This window comes from Labrus bergylta, chromosome 18, assembly GCF_963930695.1.
Source record: "Labrus bergylta chromosome 18, fLabBer1.1, whole genome shotgun sequence".
Taxonomy (NCBI): Eukaryota; Metazoa; Chordata; class Actinopteri; order Labriformes; family Labridae; genus Labrus; species Labrus bergylta.
This window is the reverse complement of record NC_089212.1, coordinates 17,728,743-17,750,406: the sequence shown is the minus strand read 5'-3', so window position 1 is coordinate 17,750,406 and position 21,664 is coordinate 17,728,743. Positions and strand designations below refer to the sequence as shown.

Genomic DNA, 21,664 nt, shown 5'->3' with positions numbered 1-21,664 from the left:
TGTGTTGGGATGTGTCAGAAAGCACAATAAGCCTGCCCCTTTGGTAGTTTGATCCCTCCCGCGCCAAACAGTCCAGCCTGCAGGATGGCGAAACAAAGTGTCCCAAAAGCGTTCACAGTCATCTCGAAACTAGTGAACTGTTGACGTCGCTGTCTGGTAAGTTCATTCCTTTAATTGTTTAAATATATAATATAGGGTAAAAAGGTAGCAGAGCAGATTGGTAAATTAGCAGCGGTTCTGTAAGATAAAGTGGTTCACGTTATTTCTAAAAAAGGTCTATTACTTTATTAGTCTGTTGTACCAATTAAGACGCTTGAATTAAAGATATTTGCTGTAATAATGTATGGAAGGTTATTGACTGTTCCGCGCATGCGCGTTGCTTTTTGGGTCAGTACGATACAACGAAATTGTGGAACTTCAAGACCCTCTGTTATTTCAAAACTAAATGTCCTTAATATTGAAACCGCTTCCTCTCCTCCCTAATTGTACTTTGTCATTAAAGCCTTTCTTCAAAAAGTTACCAAAAGGAGGCTTCTTGCACCAGAAATCTCAGATCCAAAACAATGAAGTCATAAAAAACAAAAAGTGCAATCTTCATGTCTTGACGCCACAAGATGTATTAAAAACATCACAACTGAGGTCAGCAAGCTTTTTAAGAGCACTATGCACAATTAGCAGGCTTATGTGTTCAAGTAGACGCGAGTAAATGAATTCTTAGGTAGCTGTTTGACACCAAACAGGGTGAATTTTGGTCTTCTTGGTGATATCCAGATTAAGAAAAAGGTACTATAGAATTACTGTTTTTTACATGTGTTAAAACGTGTAGAAAAAAACCCCAGAAGAAATCAATTATTTAAAATAAATACTGCACAGCGATCCAAGGTGGCACATTTATACAACACAGATACAGTATTGACCCTTTAGTATATTATAAAGCTGTTTTATAACAACAAGCAGATATGTTGTTGATCCTGGTTCTATATCTGTCTTTTAGTAAAACTGCTGTTACAGTTGATCATTTCTAACATTTTTCCAATCCTGTCTCAGCCTCTGCATCCTTGACTATCAATGATTCACATCCTGCACACAGGAAGACTTTACCTGGGAAATACCAACCAGAGAGTGAGTGGTTAAAAAAAGTAGATTTAGATAAAGTGGCTTTTGGTTTGGTTAGATTGTTGTTTCTTGTTTCAGTCTTGAGAATTTAAAGTCTTTTTATTTCTCTTTATGGGCCTGGCACAAGTGTTGCTCTAGCTTTTCCAAGATGATGCGTGCGGTTTGTGTTGACGTACCAGGAGGACCAGAGAATTTACTGCTCCGAAGAGTCCCCAGACCTCAGCCTAAAGAGGGAGAAATCCTGATTAAAGTTCATGCAACTGCCCTCAACAGGGCAGACTTACTGCAGGTATAATGCACATTTTACAAAGCTAATGACTCTACGATATCCTTCATATACATACTGTTAAATGTGGTTTTTGATCGATATTGTGGTGTATAAGTAAACATTGTGGTTTTAAGACAATCTTTGCTCATACTCTACAATGTATGTGAAATGCTTTTCCACAGAGGCGAGGACTGTACCCTCCTCCCGCAGGTGAGAGTGACATCATAGGCCTGGAGGTGGCCGGTACTGTGGATACCCTGGGTCCTGGGGTTAAAAGAGGCTGGAGGCCTGATGACAGGGTGATGGCCCTGCTATGTGGAGGAGGATACGCGGAATATGTTTCAGTGCCTGAGGATCTTCTCATGTCCGTTCCCCCTAATCTCACACTCTGCCAGGCTGCTGCGATCCCAGAAGCCTGGCTCACTGCTTTTCAACTGCTGGTGTTTATAGGTGATAGAATATATATATATATATCTCCACGGCAATGTCAGAACTTTTTATTAAAATGACCATGTCATCCAATCATTTTTCTTTGTATTATTAAGTGGCAAGTTGACAGTTTTTAAACAGTGGCACTAATCTGGTTCTTGAAAGTAGTTAAAACTACCACAAATAACACATTTATTTAGAAAATCTGGTATTCATTTTGTGAGTTTCCACTTGATCTAATACTACCTCCCACCTATAACCTCCTCCTTCTATAATTAATAAAGTGGTCGACATTGAAGTCTGAACCTGCTGCCATCGCGCCCCTCTCTTACAGCTCAGGTGAAGGAGGGCGAGGTGGTTCTGGTTCATGCTGGAGCCAGCGGAGTGGGAACAGCTGCTATTCAGTTGGTCCGTCTGTTTGGTGCCGTGCCTGTCGTAACTGCAGGGAGCTCAGAAAAACTGAAGATGGCCGAGAAGCTGGGTGCAGCAGCTGGATTTAACTACAAAGAGGAGAGATTTTCCCAGGGGGTACAACACTATACAGGAGGTGAATTGTGTGTACATAATTATGATTAGTTTAGGGGAATAAGGCTGATTTCTGATAATCAGTCACTGGAATGATTGTCATATTTATTTTATTTTGTCCAAACTTTTTCTCGGGAATAAAACTTGATGTACACCATATTATTTACCTCATAAGATATGATAGAGCTGTCTCCATGTTTCAACATTAGTGCTTTGTTCTATGTTTTTAATCATGTTAAGTGTAAAAAAAAAAACATGTTAGTCCATTTCTCAATACTTTCTGACTTCCCTCCATAGCTGTGGTTTATCTATAACTGAAGACAAAAATCTCTATAAAGGCCAAGTAATTACTCCACTAAAGAAACATAATGAAGTCGTTAGGGACTATTTTTAAAGACGAAACACTTTTGGTGCTGTAGCATGAAGTTAGGGAGATACGCTGTAAGTTTGTTGGAATCTTATATTAATATAAATATAATGAAATATCTGCATTATTCTGCATCATCACTGAAAATATTATTTACAGGCAAGGGAGCAAACGTCATCCTGGACTGCATTGGTGGAACAAACTGGGAGCAAAATGTGAGCTCTTTAGCCATCGACGGCAGGTGGGTGCTGTATGGCACCATGGGAGGCCGGGGACTAGAAGGAGATCTGCTGGGCAAACTGCTCTCCAAGCGAGGCCACTTGCTCTGCAGCCTCCTCCGCTCTCGCAGCCTTCAGGTGACAATTTGCGACCAAATGGAAATGATACATCACTGTATGAACTTGTACTGAATAATATCAAGTGGAAATGTTGTGTTTGTTGTTCGAAACTGAGCTTGATATTTGCTTTTTATTTTCCCTTCTCAGTACAAAACAGAGCTGATACAGGCCTTCTCGAGCAGAGCGTTGCCGTATTTTTCAGACCAGCCAGCCTCTCTAAAGCCAGTGATCGACAGCACTTTCAACCTGGAGGACATCGCAGAGGCTCACAGGCACATGGAGGCCAACAAGAACATGGGAAAGATTGTTATAAATATGATCCCACAGAAACAGGAAACTCAGTGATGAGTGATCAACTGCAGTTAGATGTAATCGTTTTAAAGTAAATTTGTTTGATTTTTAAATTTAGCTTTTCTAAAAAAACTGTTCTCCATGTCAAATGATTTTGAATTGGCCTTATCCACCAATAGACCAAGGGTGATTTTTCTCAATGTTTTTTCTTCCTGATAAAGTAATAACTTACATTTTACAACTTATTTAGCCACTGCTAAATGTATATCATCAGTACTGTTTCCTCTGCACAGATATTACAAGAATACCATCACATTTAACAGAAAACTGTCAAAAGATATCTAATGTAAAAGCAGAGCTACTGTCCTGTCAGATATTCTAGAATTGAAATGAACTCATCTATTGTATATGCATTGCATTTTTTCACAACAAAGGCATAAAATGAAATGGTGCATGCAATGCAAAAATCACATAAAGTCTTATAGTCTTCGTTTCCAGTAATGTATCCTTAAACTTCTCAATTTTAGTCTTGACGTATATATTTTTTCTAGCTTATTTTACATTATAATTCTTTGCTTGCTCTAATTCGGGGGTAGGCAACTGGCGGCCTGGGGGCCACGTGCGGCCCTCTTCAACCCTCAATGTGGCCCTCAGGTCAATTTTTATACATCAAAACATGACAAAATCTGCCATGAAATCATGAAAACCAGAAATATTTCCATAATAATATTTGCTCACTGGTATATGTTGAGTTAAATTTGAGACATAATTGACTTGTTATCGTTTTTGTAATCCTACAATTTGGCCCCCTGGCAGTGAGAATTAAATGAATGCGGCTCCTTGCTGTGACCAAAGTTGCCCATCCCTGCTCTAATTTTCTAATTAAATTATTAATCTTAAACAATTGCTGTGTTTTTTTTAATGCATATATTTAATGTGGTGGTGGGGAGGGGGGGCTGTGAATATTCGACTTCACTATAGTCTTAAATATTTTTCTATCAGTTTTATGCTGTCAATATTTCACACAAACGGAAGTGTATTTGGAAAAAGTGTAAAAAAAAAAAAAAAAAAGACGTAGCCTTTCTTTGAGTCATTAAAAATAGATATAAATCCAGACATGTCGATGTGTAAAGCTGCGTATTTAAAACGCATCCGAGCAGGCGCCAACTTTACCAGTGACGTCACAGGGCACCTTCCCGTCTCACTTCCTTCTTCACCGCTGCGGCTCCTCTGAAATTTTCTCCGGGTCATCATTTGGAGGGGGGGAGAGAAAGAGAGAGACCGGAGAGACGTTTAAATAGCGGGAAAAACACGTGACAACAACACTTCATGGAACAAACTACAAGACGAACGACGGACACACTTCGGACTCTATGACTCGTCGACAAACAACGATATTAATTTGTCCAGTATGTGAAATTTAACTTCCTCCCCCCCCCCCCCTCATGCTGCTGCTGCTGCTGCTAAAGTTGGCTAAGCCAGTTAGCAGTTTTGTCGTGACGTTTTCCCTGCAGGGTTTAACCACAGACTGTAAATATTACGGCTTTCGCACAAGATAAATCAAACAAAGTGAAATAATTGCGCTCTAGAAAAGTCTGAATGTGTCTTGTCTTCTGAAATTGCGTCAACTGTAGTAAACAAATGGCTGGGTTAAGCTGGTTGTACTTTCAGCATGCTTTCGAGTCAACTGCGGTTCATTTCACTTCCTCGCTGAAATCATGAGCTGTGTTAGTTACTTTGCTTGAATTCTTCTTACTGTTACTTGAAATAATTAAGAAAATAACGTGTGGTTCCTGAATCCTAAGCCGCCAAATCCGGAAACATGGAGGACCCAAACAGACCTCAGCGGAAGATGTCAACAGCAGGAGACAGTTTGTACAAAGTCCTGGGTCTGGAGAAAGGAGCAACTCCCGAGGAAATAAAGAAGACTTACAGGTTTGTTCGTGAAAGCTAATTCATCTGTCTTCTTTTTGTAGTTTAGCAGACAGTAGGTGGTGATGTGTGAAACTTTCATTTTCGAGTTGTGAGCCTGCTGCAGGAATTCAAATTCTTGGATCAGCTTAATTTACACACTTGTAAATAAAGCGGCGTGGCCCCTGTGTGTGAGAAAGGTGGGACCAAGTTTTTTTTTTTTTTTCGTGGTTCACAAAGATGATCAACACCTCTGACAGGTGCCAAATGTGCAACTGCTTGAAGCATGACACAAGAACAAATAAAGGTTTCAAATTGCAGAACTTGTTCGTATAACAACTTGTTCTGTTGTTCCATTTTTCACCATGCACCTTACAAACTTATCATTTAGTATTTGCCTACTTGCACATAGCTCTGTATATATATATTTATTTCTCGTTTACTGCGTATAGTTCTGTTTGCATCTGTTAGTCCGATCACTGTCCACTTATATCTACTCTTTTATATTTTGTATTTTTAAGCTTTAAGTTGTATTTAAATTGACACTTTATATTTAGGTTAAAATGTTTCGTTTACTTGCGCTGTTGTTAATTTACTGCTCTGTGTGCCTTTGAATTCCCCCCCCCCCCCCCCCCCTTAAGAGCTCATGGAATACATTGTGTCCATAGAGTTTACAAATTAACAACAGAAGTTTTTGCTGCAGTGTATGTACCATTTTTGGGAAGTTTCTCAATAATGACCTACATTTTATCTGATCAAAATTCACCATTTTTGAATATAGTGAAACACTAACCCTAAAGTCCTGAAATGACTTTTAATCTACAGAGCACCTCTCCTTGTTTCTGGGATAGATACTGTGACTTTTAACGTTATTTTGTTGTATCATCATCAGGTTTAAAATGTAAAAATTCCACACAAAAACAAAAAGAAGTTATGTTAGCTGATTAACAACCTTAACTGTTGCTTTTCTGCTTAAAGGTAAAGTCAGTAGAAATGTTCTTTGCAGCTCGCACACACATTGGGCCCCTCCACCAGAAGCGCACGCCCACTGCACTGCAAGCCACCTGAGAATATTACATTTGTTGTTATGGAAAAAAAACCCCGATAATTTAGCAAGCTAGCACAAGCTTACTGCCAGTGTTTGGCACCTGCATGTCCAACAGAAGGCAGGATTATCTCCGTCCAAAGCAGCTCCTTAAGGACCCATATGGGGATGAAAGCCAACCCAAGGTTCGACTTTGTCTTGGGACGAGCTTTGGCGCTTGGTGTTTTGCCTAACTATGATTTTAGTTTCTCATCTTTGTCGCTACGTCAGCGTCGGCCATAGTCACCGGCGTGAATGGCGTCCGGTCGTTGAATTTGATTCACTCGCAAACCCACTTGTGCGCTGTCATTGGCTGGGAGAAACACACAGACTGCCCGAACTATCAAAATAGAGGCAGAGGACATGGCTCTCTGCAGACACAGCCTCCACCACACATGCATGGAGGCCAATAAGGGAAGATTTAGCAGCATTACTTTTGTAGAAGTCTATTCTTTAGGAAAATGCTACTGACTCTGCCTTTAATTTTGAATCGCTAATGTCAGAACCATGTTGTGTAGATTATAATAAATTTAGTCGTTGATGACAGCAATCCTATAACACCCAGTGGACGTCTACATCCTCAACATTCACGAACTTCTTCTTTGCAGAAAACTGGCGCTGAGGCATCACCCCGATAAGAACCCAGACAACCCAGAAGCTGCAGAGAAATTCAAAGAGATCAACAACGCCAACTCCATCCTCAGTGATGAAAACAAACGCAAGATCTATGACGAGTATGGGTCCATGGGCCTCTACGTGTCAGAACAGTTTGGGGATGAGAGCGTCAAATATTACTTCCTCATGTCCAAGTGCTGGTTTAAGGTGATGTTTCAAAGGCCTTCCTGTGCATATGATCATAACTGAGCTTTTATGGTGTTATGTTCCTTTTTATATTTTAACTTCTTTATTGTGCAGGAGTGGGTAGGTAGTTTTAACCTTTATTACATTTCATATCTTTCCTTTGTCTTCAGGCCCTTGTGGTGTGCTGCGGTATTTTCACATGCTGTTGCTGTTTCTGCTGCTGCTGTTTCTGCTGTGGGAAGTGCAAATCGGCTGAAGAGGAGCATTTTGCATACATGGACCCAGAGGACCTCGAGGCCGAGATCAGAGAACAGGATACAGGTGAGTGAATTTGTGCTTCCGGGTTCACTTTGGCTTTTTATTTTTAAAGTGATAATGAGGAAACCTCTCTGCTGCTCACATAATGAAACGGTGTCACTTCTGGAAAATCGCAGTTTTGTCTTGTTGATGTCTGAAACAAACGAGAGTGAAACTAAAAGCTGGTTTTATCGGTCTGTGTCGTTCCTCAAAATCTGCGAGGACAGGGTTGACTAACTTTTATGATACAACAGCAACGACAATCTGATACAAGATCACGATGGCATGAGCTTACCTTCTTCTGGCTCATTGTGAGAACTTGCTTTGTTTGAAAATAAATTAAAATGCAACAAAGTAATTACCGGTAAGCCACGAAGTTTAGCTGATGCCCCAAATATCTAAATTTAAAAAAAAAGCTTTCATGTCGGTTAACTGCACACAGCATGTTCACGTCTACTGGTCCATTTTTAGGCATTTTAAAAAGCTTCTGTTTTTTACTACACATTGTGCTGTCTCTTGAGAAATGAGATGCATCCAGTGTCTAAATTAGGAAGTACTCTGGGGAATTACAAAATGGGTTTTGAACTCTTTGATAATGCAGTTTAATCTGGATTAAATGTTTATTATTATCATAAATTGAAAAGACTTCTGCTTGAAAGGCAATAGAAAAGTAACATCAATTAAGATATAAAGTTAAGTGGCTGGATTTCTAAATGGATACTTCTTTTCTGGATTTTCAGGGTAAGCATTGGTCAGAGTAGGGTATGGCTCTGCTCAACTCGACTTACATTCAACTCTTCCTGCTTTGTTTTTATGTGTAAACGTTGTTGATGATACATTGTACTTTTTCTGGCATTACCCCGGTCATGTTTGGTGTGAGCTGAGCTGCCTATTCAATAAGTGATCTGCCCAGTGCTGGGAGAACAGCCTATGTAAACATCTTCAACAGCTTACGTAGAGGTTTGAAGCTGCTAGTGAAATTCTTTGTTTCATATCGGGGAACTATCGCGTGATTAGCGGAACAAGCCGTTCAGCGCACTAATTTATCCTGAGAATTCTCCAACAATCACCTCGTCTGAAACTTTGCCCCCCCCCCCTTTTTAGTGTGTGCATCCAGATTGTAACACTTTATGTGCGTTTTAAAATGGAGATCAGCATAATAGGTCAACCTCAAGGAGTGGTAACTGGTGTGTACCAAGAAAAACAAAACAAAAAGCAAATAGTCGAGTTGCGCTATTCCACGTAGTTCAAGTGAGGCTGATTGTGTGTATTCTGAAGCAACACCTAGATGGTGTTCATCTTAGCTAAGTTTTAAGACTCGAAACGGGGGGGGGGGGGGGGGTTGTGCAAAGAGGGAGAAGAGTTGCCCAGCAACAAGCTAAAACTAAAAACTAACTCTTAAAAACAAAGTGCATTGAAGCATCATTCCTGAAATGTGCTACCATTTCTTTAAATCCAGTTCAAGTCCCTGAGTCCGGTCATTTTGTCTGAGGAAGAAGCATGGATTTGCTGAGTGTTGCATTTTGTTTCACAGCTGGAGACCATGTAATAATAATTCAGCCGAGCCCTAGTGCTGCCACGGCCACTTCAGGTGAAGCTGTCACTTCTTCAGGTAAAGTTCGCCTTGTCTGGCTGCTGCTCTGCTTCATTAATCTCACAAGTTCAACGCAGTGTTTCACTGGGGAACATGTTTGAACAGCTTCTAGCAACGCTGGTCCACAGGATAGACTGTGCATTTGACTAATCATGCACTCACATTTCATTTAACTTTACTATACTGCGTCAGTACATACTGTCATTGATACTGTTATGTAACATTTCCTGTTTCCTTTGTTCATAACTGACAAAAAACTTTTTTGTTTCACTCATCGTTGTTTATAAAATCGTTACTCAAAAAAACAAACAAAAAAAAAAAACAGTAGAAAAATATACGTATATTTAAATTCTAAGACTTTATTAAAAAGTTCAGGGGTTCTCAATCTGGGAGTAAAATGATTCAGATAATTGAAGAATTGAATTTTATATCCTTTTTTTTAATTTATCTTCATGTTAACTTATCCATCATTTAAAAAAATCTATTTCTTTGTTTATAAAAGACTCACAAAGCAGTGAACAAAGGCCAAAGATTCTCCGGTTATAGCAAAGTTATAAATTACAAAAGATGATTTCTGACTGGCATTATTTTTGATATTTCTTATAGTTTTTATAATTTCCTGTCATATCTTGATCTTTATTGATTAAAGAATATGATAGAAAAAAATCTATCATTAACAAACGTCAGAAAATAAGTAAATATTTTTCACGTGACAATTTAGAGTGAGGAAAGAAACAACAAATCTAAATCCATATGAGAACTTGGAACCAGTGAGTGTTTGACATTTTAACCTTGATGAATTATTTTAATAACCACTAATACCTAACTTAATAAATAAACTTTCTACTAATCCAGTCATTAAAATGAAACCTTCAACCTTCTCTACTAACAGTCAAATCCTGTTTTTTGTTTTGTTTTGTTTTTTACCATTTGAAATTAAACATGGACTGTCTTTAAGTAGCAGACGTATTCCCTGTGACTTCACCCTTCTTTTTCTTTTTCTGCTTTTTAAAAGCTGTTGGTTTGTTTTTGTGTTGAAGCCACAAGTGAAGAGAGGGTGGTGCTCGCTGCTGGGGAGGGTCAGCAAATGCTAAGATATGAGTTAATGCTAGCGTTAACGTTGTTAGCAAGGAGCATTTTTAAATCACGGTAACTGTGATGATTTGGATAATAAATCTTTTAGCACTCACATTAACTTTATTAAATTGCAGTTCAACTTTGAGCAAGGCATTTCTTGAGGATGTGTCTTTGACTACTAATCTAAAGGTACTCAAACCCTCAATCATAACCTGCTTTGTTTATTTTATTTTTAACAAGACTGTTGTTTCAAAAGAAAACCTGAGGCCATTTTCATTCTGCCATCATAGAGGTCAATCTGCTCTGAATTCATTTTCATCCAGTGGAGTCTCCCCTGCTGGTCATTGGAAATATTGCAGGTTTACAGAAATTAAACCTGGCCTTGAAGTCCCTGACACACCAAGGAGATCCGTCAGCCGTCGGTGAGCGATCATCGTCCTAGTTTTTACGGTGTGTCCAGCTCCGTCGCTACCCGTCGGCCCTGGTCTGCCTCTTTTCAGCCAATTCGACATGTTGGTGAGAGGAATCACTCTGATTGGCTGTTTGGCGGTTTCATTTATCTCCAGCTTTCGAAACAGGTTCGAGAAAGCCCCTTGAGAATGCCGCTGTAGTATCCACGCTTTCCATTAGTGCGGTTTCTCCTTATTTGTCGCCTCTGCCTCTCCTTTTCTTTTTCCACTTAAAGACTAAGAGCTGACAATGGCCAGTTCCAAATTTTCAACTTTTTATCATACATTATTCTTGATTAGAAGTACTTATTTGTACCTTTTGCACAATTTAGAATTTATTACTGTAAATATTATTTATCTTATTTTTACCTCATTTTATTTTATCTATTTTATTTTATCTTATTTTACCTTATTTTGGTTGTATTGCACCTTGGGACGGAGACAAAGGCAATTTCGATTCCACTGTATGTCTGGCATATTTTGGAATTGACAATAAAGTTCACTTTGACTTATTTTACAAGTGGTGACCGACAGCGGTGTAAAAATGGTCTTCTCGTATCATAATAACGGACTACCGCCGTCTGCTGGCATCGAGAGTTATTTCATCTCACTCGTGCAGAACGAACGAGGGTGTTGGCTGGTGGCTTAGGCTTAGGCTTTGCGGTGTGTTCAAGTGCAACTTTTTGGCCAAGACAAAGGCGCTGTGAGGCGACGCCACAGTCACTAGTTCTTTGCCGTCAGCTTGGTGTGTCAGGGCCTTGAGTCTTCATACCTTGAGATTACATCCCCTTCTTTTAAACAGTCTACTTACAAGACAACAGCTCTGTTTTGAAGATAACGGGGGGGAAAAAAAGAAGGATGGGAAATTTAGCCGTTGTTTAATACCTTGTTTTTCTTTTCACACCTCCAGGTGAAAACACACCAATTGTGATTCAGCCTCATGCGACCAACGGGACCTCGGGGCCCGGATCCTCCAGCCAGCTGTCCAAGTCAGCTGAGAAATGAGCGAGTAAGTGAGTGGAGTCCTTCAGAGTCTGGACTGTCTGATTATACCACATCTGCATCAGCATCTGTAATGATCAGCGGCTGATAAGGATTTGAATGTTGCTAACGTGCAGAAATCATATTTATCTCAGAGGCTTGTAAAAGAAACAAGCGGCAATTTGATTGTGCCATAATTTCTATTTTTTAAAGTGCCAATGGTGTCTTCACTGCAATCTCATATTTATTTTTTTAACTTTTAATTTTTGGGTACAGTCTGAACTGCAGTGTCAAATGAGGAAGCCATGCAGATCAAAGCTCTGTAATATTTTTTATGCACTTTAATAATTCAAGTTCGTGTTCATGCCACAATGCTCTGAGAACATACCTGCTTATGATCTCAGTCAGAATATTTCAACGCAACATGATGGATTATTGGAGGCCAACCACTTGAAGTTTTATGAGGTGTTTAGTCATACTGCACATAGATTCATATTCTAGAAAGGATGTCTTTATGTTTGGATGTCAACTGCCTGTTAAAACTCTGATGATAATATTTAAGAAACTCTCACTGCAAACAACATTTAGGGAAATATACTTGTTAGCTTTCTTTCTGAGATTTGATAATTTCTTGTTTTTATTTCTGGAAAATTACAAGCAAACTTCTGCACAGCATGTCCTAACTCGCATTTTAGACGGTATTGTCTCTCTTTTGCTCGCAGCAGTTTTGGGTTAAAAATACAACTGAAGATCAGATTATTATTTTTTTTTAACTCTTCAGTACTTTAGAGAGATAATTCAAATAATTGGGATTGAATTGTTATCAAACAGGCAATGTCAAAGATTATTTTTTAAGTATTAAAAGTTTTGACAACCCTATCACAGATTACTGATCCAATACCAGTGTTGTATTTACTACATTTATTTTATGGAGGAAACTGGGATTATTCTTGAAATATGTAAGGCAACATCAGTCTGGACTTCAAGTTTGTTTTCCTGACTTTGTTTGCAAGGCTCGGTCAAATAGCCCGGTCAATGCATTCTGTAGTACACGCTCTTCGACGGTAATATAGAATCAAAACAAATAGATCTGCCCTGTTGAATACTTAATTGAAGTTATGTGATTGGTTGTATCCTATCAGTACGTCTGGAATAATAACAAATACTGTGGGCCTAGATCAATTTCTATCTATACATTTGAGTTTAATCTACTTATTCAGCACTACTATGGCAACAATACACATCCTGTTCCCATGCTATAAAGCACCTGATTATATTTGAATCCACAGTTTTGTAATTATCAATAGTTCATTCTAGCAGTAATCACAAGTTAGAAGCTGGTAGTTCTAATTTCCTCAGATAAGACATGAACGCATCATTAGATATAAGACTTGTGAGCTGGTTATCCCATCTGAAGTGGAACCATGATGGCTGAAACGAAAGAATACACTTGCACCCCTCCAAAAGAGTTCTTCAAGGAGTCATCACTGTGGCTTTTTGGAAAGTCTCACTTCCCGTTTTATAATAAGTATCTAGTTTGAGCTGGGGCCAGGATGTAATTAGCCTAGCTTAACATTAAGAGAGGAACCAGAGGGGAAGAGCTAGCCTGATGAAGAAGTTAAACACCAGACTTAGTTTTTAAAAATAATCAAGTCACCTAAGGGGTTTCAATCTGCGTCACAGTCACTAATGCCCTGTGCAGAAGTACTACTGTAGGGCGGATTGATACACTGTTTGTTACATACAATAGTTCCAGCACTTAACTGTCCTAAAGTTACAGCGTGATGTGTCTAATTTATTAAACGTACTTCCAGCGGGTTCACTCAGGAGCATTAGAGGTGTTGATTGGCAGATTTTTAGACTTTTAATTTACAGAAATAGGCTAGCTGTCCCCCCCCCCCCCCCCCCTGTTTCAAGTCTTTATGCTAAAATACGCAAATGTGAGTCACCTGCTGGCTGAAGCTGCACACTAACACAACACACAGACATGATAGTGGTATGAAACCTCTCATCGGAGTCTCATTAAGAAAGCAAACAAACGTGTTTCCCAAGCTTTACTGAGCTTTACCTTCAAATGGATCTTTTATCGTTCTTTTTCGCTGTAGCTGAACATAAAGTGACCTCGAGCAAACAAATCATATAAAGGTACAGAAAAAGATTAGACAACAACATATACATTTTTAAACTCTCTTTACACTTGACACGAGAAAAGAACATGTTTATATACAACCCTCAACAACAGGACAGCGAGGTCATGATCCAGATGTGTCAAATCCTTCTTTTTAAAGGATGAAAATCCCTCTTATCTGTATGTGATGATGAGTGTGTGTATCATTATAATATGCTCCATTCAGGAAATGTGCTTTTATGTAAAGTGAGACATTTATTTTTTTTTGGATTGGAAATTTGATGACAAATGAATTGTGTGTATAAAGATACAGATTAAATGATGCCATCTCTCAAAATGTTTACATGATATGATGTGTCTTTGCCTGGTGTGGGAATGTGCAGGAGGGTTTGTGCTTCATTAGGTTCACTTTGTATAATATTATAGTATATGTGCACAGTGTATTTATGTAAAGCCCTAACCATCCCAGATAAATATTTAATTCTGTAACCTTTATGTATCATAAGACATACGTGACTGAGCGCCTGAATACATTTAAGTGGGATTTCTTTTCCTTTTCTTTTTGTTAGTTATTTTATCACAGATTTAAAATACAAATATATATATATATATAGTTTTATCATCTCAACATTCCCAGGATTTTTTGTCATTTTTCAAATGTTACATGTTTCCAAATGTTTGTTTCTGTAACATCAAGATTTGTCGGATTAAATAAAGTTGGGTGAAAACGGGAATGTCAGCAAATGGTCTTGTAATTTTAAGCGAGTGGCGTTAGTGACCAGCACCCTGGAGATCAGTTACCTGCTATTGGTCCCTGTTGTGCTCCACCCCTGAGTGATAACACGTGTTGTTCCAGCAGGTGGTAAGATTCACTTAAACACTTTTTAAACTGAAAAGAAGTCCTGCAGGAGAAGTCATACCAGGGAATGGAGGTTTCAGTGGATTCAGAGAAACAACATTTGATTGAGGCTCATTTGGAGCCACTAAGATGGTATGCGATGCTTTTAATTTGCTTCTTTTTTTTTATTTCTGGACTTATGACTTTTTCATTACCTCTTTTTGTATGTTCAGGATAATATTTTAGGAAACCAGTCAAAGTTCTATCTTTTTCTCAGGCCGCGTTCCCCAGAGGGAAACTGTTCAGACTCGGCCTCAGCAGAGTTCAGTGACGATGTGTCCAGCATGGACGGCCTGCAGCAGCCTGAGCGGCTCTGCCAGGAGACGGACAACATGTCAGGTGTCGAAGGTGAAGCCAGACGTTTAGCCAGAAGGAAGCTTGCCATCGCCTGTGCTGTCAGCCTCTGCTTCATGACAGGAGAGGTGATTGGTGAGAAATGAATCCTGGACGTAATTGATTTTACCTGACAATAAGATATGTGTCCTGATTGATGTTTCTGAAGTGCTTTTCATTGCTATAATAGTGTTACACATTAATGCACTTCAATACATTTCTCATATACTTTTAGTCTGAGAAACATTTCTGCTGCTTTAAATCTACAGTACTAGATTAATTCATAAGAGGCAATTAGTTTTTTTCATATGAAAACGTACTCCAATACTAACATATGATCACTGCTTTTGATGCAAATGCTAAGAAAACTAAAACTGGATCAGATGCAACAAAAAAAACTATAGTGACCTGCAAGTTTTAGCTGATTGTACATATCTTTGTATTGATTGATTTATCGTTAAGTTTCAGTACAGAAATGCTGAAGTAGGTTTTTTTAATTAAGAAACATTGTTACTATTACAAAGTTTGTCCACCAGAGAGCAGCAACACGTTTATGTTGTGTTGTAAAATGTTAGTCAAAGAAATGTATTTAATAAAAACATTTAATAAGATTGTTTGCTGAGAAAATATTCACAACTCTTTCATATTTCTTCAACATTTAGAAAATGCAAGTGTAAAAAACACTCCGGCATCTGATCATTAAATGATCTACGAGGTACATGATTATTCTTAATTTATATAAATCCAAACTAATGATGCAATTAAAATAAAACCTTAACTTTCTGTTCCTTTTAGTAATTGTAACATTTGAACCTTTAGTAATATCTGATTTCAGAACTCTAAATTCATGGAGCGCTGATGGCCTAGCTGTCAGGTTGCGCCCCATGAAGGAGGCTGTAGTCCTCCAAGCGGCTAGCTCAGGTTGAAGTCCGGCCTGTGGCTCCTTTATCTCATGTCATTACCCACTCTCTCTCTCTCCTCCGTTTCAGACTCTATCCACTGTCCTATTAAATAAATCTTAATAAAATAAATACATCTGAATTTGCTTTTATACTCTGTGATCGCTGCTTCAGGTGCGTCTAACAACCTGTTTCCTTTTCCTAGTACTGACCAATCAGATTGAAATGACAGAATGAATTCATGCTTTTATTCTTCATTCAACCTTTATTTCATCAGGATTGCCTCATCATGGTTGAAAAGAAATCTGCCTTTTTAAAATATTCCCAGTGGAGATAAGAAACAATAACAAAAAGACACAATATCCAAATACCAAATACTCAAACTCCTTTTTAGTTCAACAGAAAGGTGGTTAAAAGAATCACCAGCTACACTTTTACAGATTCTAACAAACAATCTTACTGCTGTCTGAAAAACAGAAGTGTCTGAAAATCACATTTTTCTTTAGTGAGCAAAAAGTGAAGATGCAATATCTGAAGTAAGACTCCATCCTTTTCAGGGTTTTCTCATGACCTTGGTTTCTCCTCCCTGTTTAGCTCACTGACACTCACATGTGTCTCCCTCCTCTCTGCAGGTGGATACGCCGCTCACAGTCTGGCTATCATGACTGACGCAGCTCATCTTCTGACAGACTTTGGCAGCATCGTGATCAGCCTCTTCTCTCTGTGGATCTCATCCAGGCCGCAAACACACAAAATGACTTTCGGCTGGCATCGAGCAGGTGCTTTCGACCTAACAACACTGATCCAATAGTGATTTATTAAGTACTACTATTTGTTGATGTACAATTCATGTAGCAGACGATGTTATCCAAAGCGACATGCATCAAAGTGTTAGTACAACACAATCAAGGATCTAGAGATCTAGAATACAATAATTATCATTTTATTTATTTATTTTTGAAAAATTACATACATTACATACATTTGAAACAGTACATAAACAGTAAATACAATGAAATATACATGCAAACAAATCAAACAACAAACACTGAGTATGCTTTCTGTAATTACTCATTGTTTTATTTATCTTTCAAGTGGTCCATGTTTGAAAAGGGTGTAGGATGAAGTAAAGAAACATATCCAGCCGACCCCTTTTTTTCTTTGAACCTTTTATAAATTAATCTGAGGTCCAAGCTTTCAAAATAAAGTCAAAGATTACAGATAACTGGCTAAGCAGCTAAAGCAACAAGAAACAGAATATTACACTCATCAATTAAAGGACGGTACAGAGCTTACATCTGATGTTGTTGCATTTTTCTCACTTAATCTTTAATTATATATTTTTTAAATGTGTTATTCTTGAAAAAAAAAAAAAAAAACTTTAATGTTTTTCATTATTTCACTGCAGGTGTTCCATAAATGAATCCCCTTTGTTGTGTTACTGCAATAAAAGTTTGTTTCAAGAAGAGGTTGAGAAGAGGTCACTGAGTCTCCCTCTAAGATTGAGAGGAGTAGAAGTATAAAGTAGCAGAGAAGGAAAGTAAAAGTACTTAAGCAAATGTTTCAGTTACTTTCCACCAGTTGTAAAATAATCTCACTGATTGTACCCAAAGGTATGAGTCAAGTTGATTAATATTTGCAACTTAAACTACTTGAATGACTTAATTGTTAAATGTGTAAGTGTTGGGTTTGTTGTGTGCCTCTCAGAGATTCTGGGCATGTTACTGTCGGTCGTGTCCATCTGGGTGTTGACAGCACTGTTGGTCGTATCGGCCGTACAGAGGATCACTGACGGAGACTATGACATCGACACTCAGATCATGCTCATAACCTCGGGCTGTGCTGTTGGGGTCAACGTCCTGTGAGTGTGATGGGTTCAACATCAGGATTCGATTTTTTTTTTTTACCGGTGGTCAGACGCTCACTTGAAACTTGTTCACATTATTATTTATTTTATTAAGGATGATCCTGATCCTCCATCAGTCTGGATCCTCGCACGGTCACAGCCACAGTTTACCCTCCAGCAGCATGCAGAGGGACACACAGAGTCATGGGCACGGCCACCATCACGGCCACGGCAACGCCAGCGTGAAGGCGGCTTTCATCCACGTGGTTGGAGATCTGGTGCAAAGTGTGGGAGTCCTGCTCGCCGCCACCATCATCCACTTCTGGGTCAGTGTCAGCTGAAATACCGACTCTGTCAACATCGTTGCATCTGAACTGAAAACGAATCCAACTGAACAATTATGCTGACATGAAACCTACCGACTACACGAGCTATTTCAAAGTCGCAGACACATTTCTAAGCTCAGAATAAAATCCTGAGAGTCTTGCTGGAGTTGGGGCGCAGTCTCATGATCTCAGTCGTTTGGTGTGAGGTGGTCCTGAAACTGGATCCAAGTTGTTTTAAGGCAGTCTTTAGAATCCAAAGCTCTCTGAGGAATCAGGGTGACACCATAAGAAATTTAGTTTGTTTTGTGTCATTCCTAGACGCCTCAACCTTCAACAAATGTCTACTAATCTGCAGCGGAAGAAGCAAAATAAAGTAATTTTTCTTATTTGACTGACGTGCTACAAACTAGTGCTCTGCTATTTCAAAAAGCTATTCTAGTCTTTATAGAAATGTATTAAAGATCACTTTTTTTTTAAAGTTGTGTCTGTGGGCCAGACAGAGACAGCTGAAGAGAGACAGGAAATGTTAAGAGGAGAGGGAGTCGGGATGACATGCAGCAAAGGGCAGAGGTCGCTCGCCGCTGTGGCGAGGACTATAGCCTGACTATATTCTTACATGGGGTACGCGACATAACCCGCTGAGCTATCTGGCGACCCCCCTCAAGAAAACTATTTTTAAGTAGAAACCAGTGAGCCTGAGTATCTACGGGTCTTTTGTTGCTTTTTTAACGGATAGAAAAACATAGATTCACATTGAGTTTCACTGTTTAGTAAAAGTCTCTCCTTTCTAAGAACCCTGGTTGTTACAAACTATTCTTTGTTTTTGATCATCTTTCTGTTTTCCTTCGCAGCCTGAATACAAAGTGGTAGATCCAATTTGTACGTTCCTGTTCTCGGTTCTTGTGGTTGGAACAACTCTGCCTGTCTCAAAGGATATTTTCAGGATACTGATGGAGGGTAAACACTCTACAGCGTTGTCCATGTTGACATAATTGATGAAATGACTCGGGGGATGTGTGCTTAATGGTTTTGATTTGATGGCCACTGTCATGATCTTTGTTGTCTGCAGGCGCTCCTCAACACGTAACCTTCAGCTCCGTCAGAGATGTGCTGCTGTCTGTCAGAGGAGTAGTGTCTGTTCACAATTTGCACATGTGGAGCCTCAACTTGAATCAGTCTCTACTTTCAGTGCACGTGGTCGCAGGTACGAGCCAAAATCAACGTTACCTGTCTTCACCTCATATGGTCTGGGTTTAGAGGCAGGCGTGGGATTGGTTAAGGACAAAAAGCAGAATATACATGAAACCCACTCACTAGACATTATCCCTCTTATTACACAACTTTTTACTTAAGGAAATCAATAGTTTGTTGACGTAAGATTAATTAGATAATTGTTTGGATTTATTTGAAAAAAGGTTATATTTAGTTTGAAACCATTTGCAATGCAATACAGTCTGATTTGAATAATCTTCCGAGGATTTCCAGCAGCATTGGCAAACGCTGAAAATCCATAATTTATTATTTCAAGAGTTTGTCTTTATCCCTCCGTAAGCTCTAATGATCCTGCTTTAATACATATCCTCTTATTCATGCTTTAGTTCAACATTATACTGCTGATTAAATTATGGTTTTATCAGTTGTATCTGCAACTTTATATGGAGCGATCTCAGCCAGATTTCCCTTTTATAAATGTCTCTATGCTTTCAACCCCAATGGGACTTGACTGATATCTGATCAGAAGATGAAAAGAAGATGTGATCATTTCATCAGCAGCCTAAACTGAATCAAAATCAGGTCCTGTTGAGAGCAAATCAGGAACAAGGTCCAACTTAAGAGCGAAATAGATCATAGAAAATGTAAATGTCTTATATTTGATGGATTCTTTAAAATGATTGTTAAGCAGAACTCTGATGAAAATGTCACTATATTTTTGTCCTCAGGGAAAGATGCTGATTCACAAAGCGTCCTGACGAAAACAACGAAGCGTGTGCGCTCTGAGTTTGGTTTCTCCAGCATCACGATACAAGTGGAGCGATAAAATGCCGACTGCTGACTGACCCTGGAGTGTAAGAGACTTGTAGCAGGGCAGGAACCTTCCTCAAACGCTGGTTACTCCTGCACAAAGCATCTTAATATTCATTTACAGGGACTTTTGCTATTTTTTGAATGTATGGAAGTCAGTTTTTCTTCTGTAAACTGCAGCCCTCCTCTTTCAAGTTCTGCTCCACATATTTTATAGATGTGTTTAGTTACTATCTGTATATCATCAAATTCTTTTTGTTTACAGATTTATTCATGCTGTTACAGTGAACATGTTCAGGGGTTTGAGCATTATTTTGCTTTTGGCTTCTTTTCCATCAAGCTTGTAAACGAGAGATTTGAGAAAAAATGAGTGATTTTTATGCATGCAGCAGCAGATGTCTAGAAGCCCAGTTACCATATTTATTGAACTATTTACAGGGTTTCTGAGTTCTACTGGATGTAACTGTTTAACATCACTTTAAATATTTTACACTTGCTCAATATATTTTAAGTGTAATTAAGATACACCTTCTTTGTATTTTTTGGTGGGGTAAATTGTTAATGCAGATCACAATAAATGTACTTCCACTACTAACACCACCTGCATTAATACAGCCAGTGTAACCATTATATTTATTAGACTAGACACATTTCAAACGGACTTACAGAAACATTTAATTTGAAGAATTTGGTAAGATGTGATCTTCCCTAGTAAGGTATTACATGGCAAAATACTAATCCAACTTAAGGAATGACATCCCTTCTCAGGTTAGGAAACAAATGTGGCTTGTCAACCTTAATGTCTGCTACCTTGGAAAAAAACAAAAAAAACGCAACTATAAACACTGCACTGGGCCAAATAACTTTGTAATCTTGTAGATCACAGACAAGACATGAAAAACTTGAGGACAGAAGGAATACTTTGAGACAGATGAGTTACAAGTGTTTGCAACATCTGCGGAAAAATCCAAAACTAACCGAGTGTTCAGTCTTCACACACCATGCACAGAGGCGGTAGTCATGGAGGAGGGCAGCCCAGGTACCAAATCTGACCTGTGGTACCTTTCCCTGCATGCCATTCCCCACTCTCTCTCCCGGATTTCCAACTCTATCCACTTTCCTGTCCCTTCAAAGAAGACACAAAAGGCCCTAAAATAAAGTGTGTGATCTTGGCAAACTAGCAACAACACTGAGGAAATAAGGGAGTTAAAAAGAAGCGTTCGTACGGATCAAACATATTGGTATTGATTCAGAATTTCTCAGTGTAAGGACAGCTTATGAGTTTCTGAAGTTAGATGTATTTAAGGTTTAAGAAAAAAATAATACCTATGCTAAAACAGATTTATTCCTTGAATTAAGTCTCCTAATGCTTATGGTTAGATTTGGAAGATTCTGTAATACGACTACAGACTGATGATAATCTTGTTTCTCATTTTCTGATGATAACATTTTAGGCCTCCAAAAGATTTTTTTTTTTCCTCCTACATCAAACTTTCAGTCTTTAAGTTTCAAAATAAGAATCTACATTGAAACAAATGAACAAATCATTTAGTAACATCAGTCAGTTTTATTTCAACTGACAATCCTGGTCAGATGATTTTTCATCCTCCTCACAAACATACAGGCTCATAATTCTAGGCTGCACATCGTCATCAACAAATTAATTTAAACATTAGTTTCAAGT

General features: G+C 38.6%; 3 protein-coding genes across 6 annotated transcripts; all 3 read left to right on the top strand.

Moving 5' to 3' along the window:
- The first annotated feature begins 34 nt into the window (after positions 1–34).
- On the top strand, positions 35–4,238 carry tp53i3 (tumor protein p53 inducible protein 3). Of its 3 annotated transcripts, none has more exons than XM_020627817.3 (7): positions 35–156; positions 1,048–1,122; positions 1,244–1,405; positions 1,567–1,834; positions 2,148–2,360; positions 2,865–3,061; positions 3,191–4,238. In XM_020627817.3, exons 2-7 carry the CDS (start codon positions 1,069–1,071, stop codon positions 3,386–3,388), a joined length of 1,092 nt encoding a protein of 363 aa, XP_020483473.1. In that variant the 5' UTR covers positions 35–156; positions 1,048–1,068; the 3' UTR covers positions 3,389–4,238. The 3 variants fall into 3 exon arrangements, with proteins under 3 accessions (XP_020483473.1, XP_065822125.1, XP_065822126.1); XM_065966053.1 differs by having other exon boundaries at positions 1,048–1,123; positions 1,233–1,405; XM_065966054.1 differs by lacking the exons at positions 35–156; positions 1,048–1,122 and having other exon boundaries at positions 1,239–1,405; positions 1,569–1,834.
- Positions 4,239–4,548: 310 nt separating this feature from the next.
- dnajc5gb (DnaJ (Hsp40) homolog, subfamily C, member 5 gamma b) lies at positions 4,549–14,390 on the top strand. Of its 2 annotated transcripts, XM_020627824.3 has the most exons (6): positions 4,549–4,743; positions 5,140–5,269; positions 6,938–7,151; positions 7,301–7,451; positions 8,962–9,039; positions 11,458–14,390. In XM_020627824.3, exons 2-6 carry the CDS (start codon positions 5,157–5,159, stop codon positions 11,550–11,552), a joined length of 651 nt encoding a protein of 216 aa, XP_020483480.1. In that variant the 5' UTR covers positions 4,549–4,743; positions 5,140–5,156; the 3' UTR covers positions 11,553–14,390. The 2 variants fall into 2 exon arrangements, with proteins under 2 accessions (XP_020483480.1, XP_020483487.1); XM_020627831.3 differs by lacking the exon at positions 8,962–9,039 and having other exon boundaries at positions 4,550–4,743.
- A 61-nt stretch (positions 14,391–14,451) lies between these two features.
- LOC109978423 (proton-coupled zinc antiporter SLC30A2-like) lies at positions 14,452–20,575 on the top strand. Its single transcript, XM_020627806.3, has 8 exons — positions 14,452–14,647; positions 14,772–14,983; positions 16,419–16,565; positions 17,494–17,647; positions 17,748–17,958; positions 18,810–18,915; positions 19,028–19,162; positions 19,899–20,575. The coding sequence occupies exons 1-8, from the start codon at positions 14,583–14,585 to the stop codon at positions 19,994–19,996; spliced, it is 1,128 nt and encodes a 375-aa protein (XP_020483462.2). The 5' UTR covers positions 14,452–14,582; the 3' UTR covers positions 19,997–20,575.
- Positions 20,576–21,664: the final 1,089 nt, after the last annotated feature.